Source organism: Stegostoma tigrinum, chromosome 24 (assembly GCF_030684315.1).
Source record: "Stegostoma tigrinum isolate sSteTig4 chromosome 24, sSteTig4.hap1, whole genome shotgun sequence".
Lineage (NCBI taxonomy): Eukaryota > Metazoa > Chordata > Chondrichthyes > Orectolobiformes > Stegostomatidae > Stegostoma > Stegostoma tigrinum.
In genome coordinates, this window is record NC_081377.1 from 23618539 (window position 1) to 23632427 (window position 13889).

At 42.1% G+C, this 13889-nt stretch overlaps 1 protein-coding gene across 1 annotated transcript in view; it reads left to right on the plus strand.

The window, feature by feature from the left end:
- Positions 1-7113, plus strand: part of LOC125465168 (hippocalcin-like protein 1) — a 134363-nt gene extending 127250 nt beyond the window's left edge. The window contains exons 4-5 of the mRNA XM_048558379.2: positions 564-669; positions 5380-7113. Coding sequence (XP_048414336.1) covers positions 564-669; positions 5380-5477 — 204 coding nt within the window. The 3' untranslated portion in view covers positions 5478-7113. The remainder of the gene's footprint in view (positions 1-563; positions 670-5379) is intronic.
- The last annotated feature ends 6776 nt before the right edge of the window (positions 7114-13889 follow it).

Here is a 13889-nt window from a genome sequence, read left to right on the forward strand (position 1 = left end):
TGAGCAGGTTCTTGCCCATAACAATGTTATCCTCACGTTGAGGGACACACAGATACAGACACAGATATACATTTTTCCCCCTTTTCCATTTGGACAGCTGTTGAGCCACAGTATGGTAGTTTGGGCAATGAGCGGCAGGAGAGATTGTTGATTGGTATGTGGGCAGATTTAGTTGCATGGCTGAGAACTGACAGTTGCAGGTTGAAAACTGTGATGAAAACGTATTCGACTCCAGTTAGCAAGTTACCTACATGTAAGATTTCTGAGAAAAGTGGTTGAAAATGTAGTATAATTCACAAAATTAATTGTCCATATTGACAACATATGTATCTCTGAATTTTATTCATGTTAATGTTGTAAAATCACAGCAAAAGTATTTGAAATATACCTTATTCCAACTGTAAATAAAACTATTTATCAACATGTTTGCTGTTTCTAGCAATAACAATTACTTTTTTGTATCAAATTGTGCAACTTGGAAAGCTAAGTGAAGACAGGTATGGACCAATATTGGGAGAGGAACACCATTTGACCCATTTATTGAATGTTCTTATTTTTGACAGGCAATCTACAAGATGGTGTCCACTGTGATGAAGATGCCTGAGGATGAAGCAACACCAGAGAAAAGAACAGATAAAATCTTCAGGCAGATGGATACAAATAATGATGGTAATTATCAAACTACTCCTTACCATGTCTCAGGCGAACTGTCAACTTTCACTCTTTACCCTATCTTCATTGCATTTTGAGATGTTAAGAACTCATGTGACTTTATTCCATCAGTATGTCTTTATGCCTCTGTGGCTGTATATAAAGAATAATGTTTCATTGCACTTATAAAGTGGTAAAACCAAATAATCTTCTAAAAAATATGTAAACTTATAAGTCCAATGAGATGAACTAAAGATTCAAATTAATTGTTATTTTAAAATTAGAGACAATTATAAAGACAATTTTAACTGCATGACAGAAGCTCCTGGGATTTTTGACTCCCTAGCTTGGTGAAATTACAGGGGCTGCAATCTTAGAGTAATGTGGGAATCAGCCCAATTTCATTATTTCCTGCGCTAGTTTCGCAGATTCATATCGCTTTTCTGTGCATGCTGCATGAACATAATTGCTGAATAGTGGAATTTTCTTTACTAATTACTTAAAATTTCATACCCTGGGGATTTAGTGCAAATACAATAACCAGTGAGTTAAGATATTGCACAATCGATTTCCACTTTAATCATGCTGTCTTTCTAACATTAATATTGCAGATCATAAATTTATCGTTTAGGACAAATGTTACTGAAAGAAACCATCTTGCTCTGTTCGTTTTCCATTTGCAAATTGTACATTCTCACTTGTTTCTGTTTGCATCATTCTACCTATGCTTTAGATTTTTTTTACATTTAAAACCCTGCTGTTCAGGTTTATTTTGAAAATTGCACAATGGGAATGCACAAATCAATGCCATACATGCTTTCTTGCATCCACCCTGAAGGGTCACCATAAAACCAGCCATTTATACCATTTGCCTAGATAATAAAATGTGAGGCTGGACGAACACAGCAGGCCAAGCAGCATCTCAGGAGCACAAAAGCTGACGTTTCGGGCCTAGACCCTTCATCAGAGAGGGCACTGCTGCTTGGCCTGCTGTGTTCGTCCAGCCTCACATTTTATTATCTTGGAATCTCCAGCATCTGCAGTTCCCATTATCTCTTATACCATTTGCCTTCCAGGTTCTTTATAATTTTGCGCAGCTTCATTTGGCTTCTGTGAATGAATTTATCACTAAGTCTGTTGAAGTTATTTTATCTTATTGGTCAGTATTGCATTTCAAGGAAGACATGAACATTTTACTTCTAGTGAAAGATACGCAACTGCTAGAAGGTTTGTTGATCTTAAACACTCTGACAGAATTTAGCTCCTGAGGCAGGTAGCTCTGGTTGAGAAATTCCCTGACTAACTGGACCTACTTCGTTTATAAAGTGCCCCAATTCATTAGATTTTTCAGTCAAGCTAGCTCTGAATGAAATCTCACCAAGTGACCCTGAAAACAGAGCATTGGCTGTTACAGGGGTGGATACGTACTGAGGTGACATTCTTAGAAGGCCCAGCTCAATTGTTTGGAATTTTCAACCTCATTGTTCTAGAAAAATTTAGGCCTTTTAGCTCACACTATCCATATACCCTCATCCCTGCCCCCATGGCTTCTCATACCCTTCACGCCACCTTATGGCCCACAATACCCGCTATGCCAACTTCACAGGTATTCACCCAGAGATTGTCAAGGCCAGGCCTCAGGAGCTGCATAGACAGAATGAGATAAGCTTCTAAAAATCTAACGTATCTCTTCACTCTCAAAGTTCATAGCAAAACAAATCATGGAAACATCAGTCTCCACAAATAGTTAATCTCTTAGTAAAAAATTAAAAAAATTTGTTTAAACTCATAATCATTTAGTAGCCTATTTAAACCATCAATGGTGCTGTGAACTCAGAGCTGAGGTAATTGTAGCTTTTGAAACTGAATCAAATATTCATTAAGGCATAGCTCCTGGAGCTGTTGCAACGAAGAGCACTTGGCATCAATTATTATGGTGCAATGGTAGTGCCCCAATCCCACTCACCGTGGTGGTGTGTTATATCATGTCCAACTAGATTGGTGATAAAATGCTGCCACGGACCTCTTTCCAAACTGCCTGATTAAATGCTACACCATTTGGCCTGTCAGTCAATACAATTCATCAAGGGGATTTTTTTTTAACAATTCTAGCGGCTGCAGCTGATTTTATTTTAACAATTTAAATATAGGGTATGCTTTATAAAAAAAAAGGGACTAAGATCATGAAAGACAATTAAACCTTATCCACCCTTTGGGAGAACTTGGATCTACTCCATAAATTTGTAACTCCCACATTGCAGATTAAAGCTCTTGGACCAGCAAAAATGCCTGGCCTGTCTGAACCCAGAACTAAGTGCAAATAGCCCTCCCATATTCAAGTTTCTGTCCTACCAGCCTTTTTCTACCATCAAAAATATGACCTGTCATAAATGGGGATGGTACTTGACAATTTGAGTTCAACCTGCCATTTTAAAAGCCCATGTATTCTTCCTGATGCCTCAAAATTCCAGTGTGCTATATCAGACATGGTAAATATGCAGGGGGCAGGTTGTAATAATAAAAGTCTCAAATCTGTTTGTGGAAACTACTTTCTTCTTGTAAACACAATAATAATTTTCCAAACCATAACATCACATCTATATATCTTATCTCTTTGAATGGCATTTCTTGGTGCTTAACAAGGCTATTATCTTTTACATCAAAATAGTTTTTCCTGGTGTTTTATCTCATGCTGCAATGTATCATAAGAAACTGGGTGTGGATATGGAGGAACCACTCAGGAATTTATCTATTATGTACCACTAACTATTATGTACCAAAGTGTATTCACAGGTACATAGGTACCTGGTCTAACATTTGAAAGACATATCAGCATGCTTGCATAAACATGTGAGACATCATTGTTTACTCTGAATCACAGAGTGGTAATAGTGCACAAGGTGGTCATTTGGGTCATTGTGTCTTGCACCGGCTGTTGAGCATTTTATCTTAGTGCCAATTTCCTGCCTTTTCCCCTAACCCTGCACATTATTTCTATTTAAATAATCAGCCAACGTCCTCTTAAAGGTCTCATTTAAACTTGCCTCCACCACATTTCAAGGCAGTACGTTCTATATCTTGGTTATTACAGTATGAAAAAGTTTTTTGTTTCCTCTCACCTCACATAATCTTATTTTGCAAATTGCTTTAAAACTGTGCCCTCTGATTCTTGATGATTTCATGAAATTCCCCGTATCTGCTCTGTCCAGATACCTCATGATTTTGAAAACATCACTGAAATCTCCTCTTTGCCTTCTCCTCCCCAAGGAAAACAATCCAAGTTTCTCCAATTATTCTTCAGATCTGAAGTGCCTCATCTTTTGAACCATTCTTGTAAAACTTTTCTACATCTCTGTTACCTAAGTCTCCCAGCATTTCATACACCCAAGTATTAGTCTATTTCAAATATTCCTGGTTCCAATGCCTCTGATTGAGTTTAAACCCTTCCCAACAGCATGAGCAAAGAATCCACAAGGAACTCAGCCCTGAGGTTGTTCAGTTGCAATTAATCTACTTGTACCAACTTTATCTTCCCAGAGCCAATCCATAAACCTTTCCTCTTGAACCATCCTTCCAGTCATTCAGTCATCTCTCTTATCCTCCTATTTCGGTATTCACTTGCACAATACACTGGGAGTGATCCAGAGATTATTACTTTAGAGGACTTGATTACGAACTTCCTAACTAGATTCCTAAATTTCAACTGAAGGGACCACATCTCCCTTCCTACTTATGTCATAAACACCAATGTGAACTATGATCTCTGGCTTTCAGCCTCCTCCTCAGAAGAAAGTCGAGCAGTTGTTCTGCAATAAACCTGACGCTGGCACTGGCAGAGCCACCATCCTAGAGCCTCGAAGTCACACTTAGAAATGTTTGTTTATTCTGTAAGTAAACGTCCCTTATCAGGCTGCCATTCCACTCCTCATCCTCTCCTCCTGCACATCTTGGCCACCCGTGGTGCCACACGCTTTACTCTCACCACACTCCTATGAAGATCCGTCACTCTCACCTCTATGCAGAATGAAAGATTAGTTTGTGAGTGATCTCTGGAAATTCCTGTACTACTCATCTGTTTCTCTTAGACTACCCATTTCCTACCTGTCTGGCTGCTCTTAAATCGCAATGTGATCACCTCTTTGAACACACTATCAATGAAATCCACTGCCTTACGGATGTACCTCAGTGTAGCTGGTGATATTTCACTCAGCTAGATCACAACAAGTACTCACAACTACCCATACACCACAGGATAGGCATTCTGCTTGGTTAAGGTGCCCTGCCATACCTTAAGTTATACTTTCAAGTCATTTCACTCATTGTGACTTTGATTACTTTAGCCTTTCTCTTGTATGGTTAACTCAAAACTAGAGATCAGCAAAAAGTAGAAATTCTTCACCCTTTCTCACAAATCAACTTCCTCTTCTGTGCCTATTTCTTTTTTTCTGCTAGTTTAGAAATTTTTGTTTTTCAAAGTTACTGGAGTTCAAACAAGTCCCTGAAAGCAAATGCTCAGCAATCAATCTCCTGAGTTTCTTTGTGCAGCCAACCATTTGCCCATTAGTAGTAGTTACAGAGTAGAAGAGAAAAATTGATGTAAAATAGATTGATTTTTCTCAGTCTCGTTAGAGTTGAGTGAGAAATACACTTTCACAAACTGCCTGTAACATTCAAAACTGAACATTAATTTGATAATGCATCCTTTTTCTATTTACAACTATCCTGCAGGTAAATTGTCCCTTGAAGAATTCATTAAAGGTGCCAAGAGTGACCCATCCATTGTACGATTACTACAATGCGACCCGAGCAGTGCATCTCAGTTCTAATGGGACATGGTAGTATCAACACTGACCGCCTGAAGTAAAGGAGCGAGCTTTCATTGCCAGCTGGATTGCCAACCCTTCGTCTGACCTCCATCTCATCATGAATTGATCCTACTGCCATAAGAGGGTGATTGACTAACATGGATAGCATATTCTACCCAAGCTGTCTTCAAAGGAGCTTTTAGTCACTGCATTGTCACTTTTGTGTTTTCTGTAAGGTGGAACATCAAGCATGCCATCACTTTCAGGGCATTAGTGGGAAGTACATAATGTTCTCCACTATGAATCAAATGTAATGCACATGTTCAATATTGGCCTACAATCCAAACATACAAAAAAGACATTACGAATGTAAAGATGCCGCTCCCTCAAATACCATACATGGGAGTTTGTGAACACGCTTCAAGTACATTGTAGCTGCTCTAGCTTTTGCTCCTGTGTTGCAAACCTAAAACAACTACAATTCCTGCAATGATCTAAACTTCTCTGCATGTGAATTATTTTCTTTATGGGCAATTTCACTCAGTGAGCCTCAGTTCACTGTGGGAAATGTAGTTTATACTTAGAAAGCAGGAGAGATATTACAAATATGAGCGTGAGGTGAGGTTTAAGCTGGGGCAAAAAGTTTGAGTGGCTTCCACATTCCCATTGAGATTGTTGACATGTATACAGAATGTACCCTGACTATAACTTTGGCTTTTCGAAATGATGCCTATTCCAATCAAGCACCACTGTTTTACGAATTAGATTTTTAATCAGATCCCTTTTCTAACACACTTAAATTCAGCAGTTTCCCAAAGCATGGTTTGTGAACGAGTGACTTCACAGCAAATAGAAATCAACATGAACTTGTCTAAAATTGTTGAAAATTACTGTTTTCTCCTTCATCTCATGTCAAACTAAAAATGTGACTAATCTCCAAGATTCCATTTTACCCTGATGGTGAAAAGGGGGAAACAGTTAGGGATGGGTTGGGGGTGTGGAGTGTTTTGGTGGAGGAAAAGGATCAACTTGCTCCAGTTTAAATTCCCCAAAAAAATGTTGTTTGAGTATATCAAGTCTGACAAGACTGGATTTGTCCTTGTCTCTATGGATTAAAGTGCCGTAAAATAATATTATATAGGTCATCCTAATGGAAAAGTGTCTGCTACGGTCTACTATGTTTTTAGACTAATTGGTGAATGACTGTTGCCATTGATGCAAATGTGACAATGTCGAGTGTAAAAAAGTCATAAATAAGCTTGATTTATGTACTGGATATTCATAGTATACCTCACTTCTATTACATAATATGGCCAACAATCATAGACCAGCACCATTCGTGCTATTAGAACTGCACAAGGGAATATTTTGGATAGGTAGACTTCATGGACCTTTGGTCTGCTCCTGCCTGAAACTGTTACCAACCCACAATGTAAAACTGGAATGGATATATAATTAAACCTCCCTACAAGTACACAAAATCTGTTATAGCAGGGGTGTGTTACATGGCTTCAGATCTGGAGGAGCCATTAGCAGTGCATTTTAAATCATGGTAGAGGGGATTGTTGTAATGAAAGGTAAATGTATTTTTTAAAAAATTGTGTTGATGTAATTCATCTTCAGATATTATTCTAAATTAAAATGTCGTTGTTTTAAAGCAGGAATTGTAATGTTTTTTCTTCTCCCACCTCCGTGAAATTCAAAGTGATCTTCCACTCATTCATTAGAAGCAATGTTTTAACAGGGGTTAGCTCAAAGTCAATGAGATTTCTGCCCTATGTTTCATTTTCCTGGACCTAATACACTGACCTCTCTAATCTAGAAATCTGATGTTCAGAAATATCCGTCATCTAGAACTTTTTGCGTGAGCCTTATCCACATCATTATTAATGCAACACTTTGGGAGTGGAAGCATGGAAGACTATTTGGATAAGTGAAGCAATTTTTTTACTGCTTTATAATGCTTTATCATTTTTATTTTTTAGTTAAGTATTTATATCAACCTCTGTTCTTCTTCACACATTTGTGGCTGAGCATTCTCCAGTCCTATAATCCAGAGAATGTCAATATCCAAAAACGAATTGGACCAAGCATTCTGAACTAGAAAGGTTACAAAGTGATGCCTAGTGCTTAGTAAAAGTGGGCAAATTTGGATGATGTTGTTGAACTGTGTGTTTAAAATATTTTCAACCTTTGAGACCTTTTGAACCAAGTGGTGTTCAACAAGGCGAAAATTAGCTTCAATTCCTGGTGACAGCAATGCTCAAATTGTGGGTCTTGATCCTAGTTGGAGGCCACAGAAACAGTGATAGGGTCCCAATCAGTGCACAAACATGATGCTCACTATAGAAAATTCCGGTTAGGAACCTATGGGAACAGTTCCTGGCACTGACAGGAGTACATCAGCTATAATTTGAAGACTGAATGGAGGGCTGAAGCAGACTGAAGGTTTTCTGGGAGGACCAAAAACAGCAATCCTGCTGCTTTTAGCCCACAAAGAATACTAGAAGAACCATTAACCTTCGAGATCTACCCATTGGGCCTTCCCATCTTTCACTACTAAAGTCTCTGATACTGATTTCATCTGGTTAGAACTTTGGCATCTTAATTGAACCTTTTCTTTCTTTTTCTTTTATTGTTCCATGGGACACAGGCTTCGCTATCAAGGCTAGCTTTTATTTCCCATCTATAATTGCCCAGAGGACTGTTAAGAGTCAATATGTAGAAACTGATAAGGATGGCAGATTTGAGATAATGGGAACTGCAGATGCTGGAGAATCCAAGATAATAAAATGTGAGGATGGATGAACACAGCAGGCCCAGCAGCATCTCCGGAGCACAAAAGCTGACGTTTTGGGCCTAGACCCTTCATCAGAGAGGGGGATGGGGAGAGGGTTCTGGAATAAATAGGGAGAGAGGGGGAGGCGGACCGAAGATGGAGAGTAAAGAAGATAGGTGGAGAGAGTATAGGTGGGGAGGTAGGGAGGGGATAGGTCAGTCCAGGGAAGACGGACAGGTCAAGGAGTTGGGATGAGGTTAGTAGGTAGATGGGGGTGCAGCTTGGGGTGGGAGGAAGGGATGGGTGAGAGGAAGAACCGGTTAGGGAGGCACAGACAGGTTGGACTGGTTTTGGGATGCAGTGGGTGGGGGGGAAGAGCTGGGCTGGTTGTATGGTGCAGTGGGGGGAGGGGACGAACTGGGCTGGTTTAGGGATGCGGTAGGGGAAGGGGAGATTTTGAAACTGGTGAAGTCCACATTGATACCATATGGCTGCAGGGTTCCCAGGCAGAATATGAGTTGCTGTTCCTGCAACCTTCGGGTGGCATCATTGTGGCAGTGCAGGAGGCCCATGATGGACATATCATCTAGAGAATGGGAGGGGGAGTGAATATGGTTTGCGACTGGGAGGTGCAGTTGTTTGTTGCGAACTGAGCGGAGGTGTTCTGCAAAGCGGTCCCCAAGCCTCCGCTTGGTTTCCCCGATGTAGAGGAAGCCACACCGGCTACAGTGGATGCAGTATACCACATTGGCAGATGTGCACGTGAACCTCTGCTTAATGTGGAATGTCATCTTGGGGCCTGGGATAGTGGTGAGGTAGGAGGTGTGGGGACAAGTGTAGCATTTCCTGCGGTTGCAGGGGAAGGTGCCGGGTGTGGTGGGGTTGGAGGGCAGTGTGGAGCGAACAAGGGAGTCACGGAGAGAGTGGTCTCTCCAGAAAGCAGACAGGGGTGGGGATGGAAAAATGTCTTGGGTGGTGGGGTCGGATTGTAAATGGCGGAAGTGTCGGAGGATGATGCGTTGTATCCGGAGGTTGGTAGGGTGGTGTGTGAGAACGAGGGGGATCCTCTTTGGGCGGTTGTGGCGGGGGCGGGGTGTGAGGGATGTGTTGCGGGAAATACGGGTGACGCGGTCAAGGGTGTTCTCGATCACTGTGGGGGGAAAGTTGCGGTCCTTAAAGAACTTGGACATCTGGGATGTGCGGGAGTGGAATGTCTTATCGTGGGAGCAGATGCGGCGGAGGCGGAGGAATTGGGAATAGGGGATGGAATTTTTGCAGGAGGGTGGGTGGGAGGAGGTGTATTCTAGGTAGCTGTGCGAGCTGGTGGGCTTGAAATGGACATCAGTTACAAGCTGGTTGCCTGAGATGGAGACTGAGAGGTCCAGGAAGGTGAGGGATGTGCTGGAGATGGCCCAGGTGAACTGAAGGTTGGGGTGGAAGGTGTTGGTGAAGTAGATGAACTGTTCGAGCTCCTCTGGGGAGCAAGAGGCGGCGCCGATACAGTCATCAATGTACCGGAGGAAGAGGTGGGGTTTGGGGCCTGTGTAGGTGCGGAAGAGGGACTGTTCCACGTAACCTACAAAGAGGCAGGCATAGCTGGGGCCCATGCGGGTGCCCATGGCCACCCCCTTAGTCTGTAGGAAGTGGGAGGAGTCAAAAGAGAAGTTGTTGAGTGTGAGGACGAGTTCAGCTCGGCGGATGAGAGTGTCGGTGGAGGGGGACTGGTCGGGCCTGCGGGACAGGAAGAAGCGGAGGGCCTTAAGGCCATCTCCATGCGGAATGCAGGTGTACAGGGACTGGACGTCCATGGTGAAAATGAGGTGTTGGGGCCCAGGGAATTGGAAGTCCTGGAGGAGGTGGAGGGCGTGGGTGGTGTCACGTACGTAGGTGGGGAGTTGCTGGACCAAAGGGGAGAAAATGGAGTCCAGATAGGTGGAGATGAGTTCAGTGGGGCAGGAGCAGGCTGAGACGATGGGTCGACCAGGGCAGGCAGCTTTGTGGATTTTGGGAAGGAGATAGAAACAGGCCGTGCGGGGTTGGGGAACAATGAGGTTGGAGGCTGTGGGTGGGAGGTCCCCTGAGGTGATGAGGTCGTGAATGGTGTTGGAGATGATGGTTTGGTGCTCGGGTGTGGGGTCATGATCGAGGAGGCGGTAGGAGGAGGTGTCGGAGAGTTGGCGTCTGGCCTCGGCGATGTAGAGGTCAGTGTGCCATAGTACCACTGCGCCACCCTTGTCTGCGGGTTTGATGGTGAGGTTGGGGTTGGAGCGGAGGGAGCGGAGGGCTGCCCGTTCTGCAGGGGAGAGGTTGGAGTGGGTGAGAGGGGTGGAGAGGTTGAGGCGGTTAATGTCTCGATGGCAGTTGGAGATGAAGATGAAGATGATGTCAGATTTCCTTCTCGAAAAGGCATTGGTGAACATTTAGTTCAAAAGCTAGTGGTTTTTAAATTCTACATTTATTCCTAAGATTTAATCAAGTGAATTGAATGGCAGAATTCAATCTGCCATTGTAGGATTTGAACATATATCCCAGGGCATTATCCTAGATCCCTGGGTTACTAGTCTAGTGACATTACCACTATGCCATCGTGATTGCTGCAGCTTCACAATCCATATCAGCCCTGTCCATTCAATTACATCATGACTGAGCTTCTGCTTTAATGCTATTCTCCTGCACTATATCCCTGCCCCTTATGTTTTTAATACATAGAACTGTATTAGTCTCCATCTTGAAAAAACTCAACAACTGAGCCTCCCTCACCCTCTTTTTGACAGAGAATTCCAAAGCTTCACCACCCTCCGAGTAAATAAATTCCTCCACATCTCAATCCTGAGTGGCCATTTCACTTTTTCGGAGACTGTTCAGTGTCAGCATTCTGTCATCTCTGCGGTAATTTTCAAACTGAGATGCAGTCCGATTGGAAAAAATTACTTGGATAAACTACAGAACTGGGCTGAAAGGTGGCAAATGGAGTTTAATACGGATTATTGTGAGGTGATTCACTTTGGGAGGAATAATGGAAAGGTAGAATACTGGGTCAATGGCAAGATTCTTGGTAGTGTGGATGTGCAGAGGGATCTTGGTGTGCATGTACATAGATCCCTGAAAGTTGCCACCCAGGTTGATAGTGTTGTTAAGAAGACTTATGGTGTATTAGGTTTTATTAGTAGAGGGATTGAGTTTTGGAGCTATGATGTCATGCTGCAACTGTACAAAACGCTAGTACGGCCTCATTTGGAATATTGCGTGCAGTTCTGGTCACCTCATTATAGGAAGGATGTGGAAGCATTGGAAAAGGTGCAGAGGAGATTTACCAGGATGTTGCCTGGTCTGGAGCGAAGGCCATATGAAGAAAGGCTGAGGGACTTGGGTCTGTTCTCATTGGAGAGAAGGAGGCTAAGAGGGGATTTAATAGAGACATACAAGATGATCAGAGGATTAGATAGGGTGGACAGTGAGAGTCTTTTTCCGAGGATGATGACATCAGCTTGTACGAGGAGGCATAGCTACAAATTGAGGGGTGATAGATTTAAGACAGGTATCAGAGGCAGCTTCTTTACTCAGAGAGTGATAAGGGCGTGGAATGCCCTGCCTGCCAATGTAGTTGACTCAGACACATTAGGGGCATTTAAACAGTCCTTGGATAAGCATATGGATGATGATGGGCTAGTGTAGGGGGAGGGGCTTAGATTAGTTCACAGGTCAGTGCAACATCGAGGGCCGAAGGGCCTGTTCTGCGCTGTAGTGTTCTATGTTCTATGTTGTAAAATGTTTGGGAATCACTGAGTTAGAGCCATGGTACTACCTGTGTAAATTAGAAGAAATAATAATCTTTTATTTGAGACAACACTTAGAGTGCTGTGTACAATTTTGGTCACATTTAATATAGGAAGGGGACAGACTTCCATGGGATGCAGTTCTGAAAAGATTCACTTGGCTGATTTCTGGGATGAGGGCTATGTCTTATACACATTGGAGTTTGAAAGAGTGAGGGGTTATCTTATGGAAACATATAAAAGTTCCGATGGAACTTGACAGTGTCAATACTGAAAGGGTGTTTCCTATTATGGAAAATCTTTAAATATAGAGTGCAAGTTAAAATGGAGGGCTCTCCCATTTAAGATGGAGGAGAGGAGGAGATGAGAGTTTTAGTGTTTCAGTCTTTCCCAGAGAACAATGGAGATTGGGTCTTTTAATACATTCAAAGCTGAGTTGGACGAATGTTTGATTGACAAGGTAGTTAGTGGTCAGGAACAGGGCATTGAATTGGAAAATATTTTATTAAGTTCTAACATGGGTCCTGTCAACAAATTCTGTTGACTCTGAATGAAATTTGATTCTTATGCAATGGTTTCACTCCTGGTAATAGGAAAATACACAGTCAATGTGTTCCTTTAGTGGTGATCCTTTAGTGCAACTAGTGAAGAATTTGTTCAGCCATAATCTCATTGAATGGTGGAGCAGGATGATGGGCCAAGTATTTTGCTCCTGTTCCTATTCTTTTATTGACATATGCTAATAGAACTGTGGGAATAATCCAAAGAAATTTAACTCCAAAGGATAATAGGGTTGTGGGTGGGTGGGCAGCAAAGATTTTAAATTTCTAAATCCTGGCCTCAGTATCCCCATTTCTCGTTTTAAGAATGGATGGTGGAAGACCAGCCCCTTATCAAGAGCTAGGTACACCCATAAGGTGTATTAAGGAAACTGTGTGCATCCACTGTCTAGTCTTTTAATTTTTAACCCATGCCTTCCTCGGTCTTGGGGATGCTGATTCGTAAAGGGATAAGTGAGGGACATGTGAGATAGGTATATTTACTCCAACTGAAACAGAGAATGCTGGAGAAACTCAGCAGGTCTGGCTACTTCTGTGTAAAGAGAGAAACACAGTTAACATAGAAACATATCATTTGGAGCAGGCTATCCAACATCCATATGATCACCACTGACCATCCAACTCAGTCGGCTGTTCCTCCTTTCTACTCAGTCCCCTGTTCCTGCTTTCTCCCTGTACTCATTTGTCCCCTTAGCCTGAGGAATTACATTTAACACCCTCTTGATTAAATGTTGAGGATACAAGTGCATTTCCTATACTGTTTCTGAGCCACAGGCAGGAGTACTTCCACTGACTACTGAAGCTCAATCTCTTTTCACAACCCATGAACTCTGACTCCCATTGCAATCTCCAAATTGACTATTTTCTACTTGTCTTCTTTTTTACCGCAAATAACATGCAAACCAATGTGGCAATCAAATTGGAACATATTTTCTAAAGTTCTAATGTGGGTCTTGTTCTGTTGAACCTGAATGAAACCTGATTCTTATGCAATAGTTTCACTCCTGGTATTAGCAAAATACACAGTGAATATATTCCTTTAATGCAACCAGTGAAGACAATAAGCCACTTAACATGTGTAAAATGACCCATTCATTCACTCAGCTATCAAGTAACAAATGAGCTGGTGCTAATTTTAAGATCACTGTTTTACAGGTGAAGATCTGGTTACCAATGTCATGGATTAATATGAACAAGTTATTTCTTTTAGGGAGAGTATGGTACAAAGGAGAGAGCTGATAGGAAGTTAGTCAACAACTGCTTCAATAATTTGGAAGACTTTTGCAGGGGACAGGGGTGAGGTCCCAATAAAAATCAT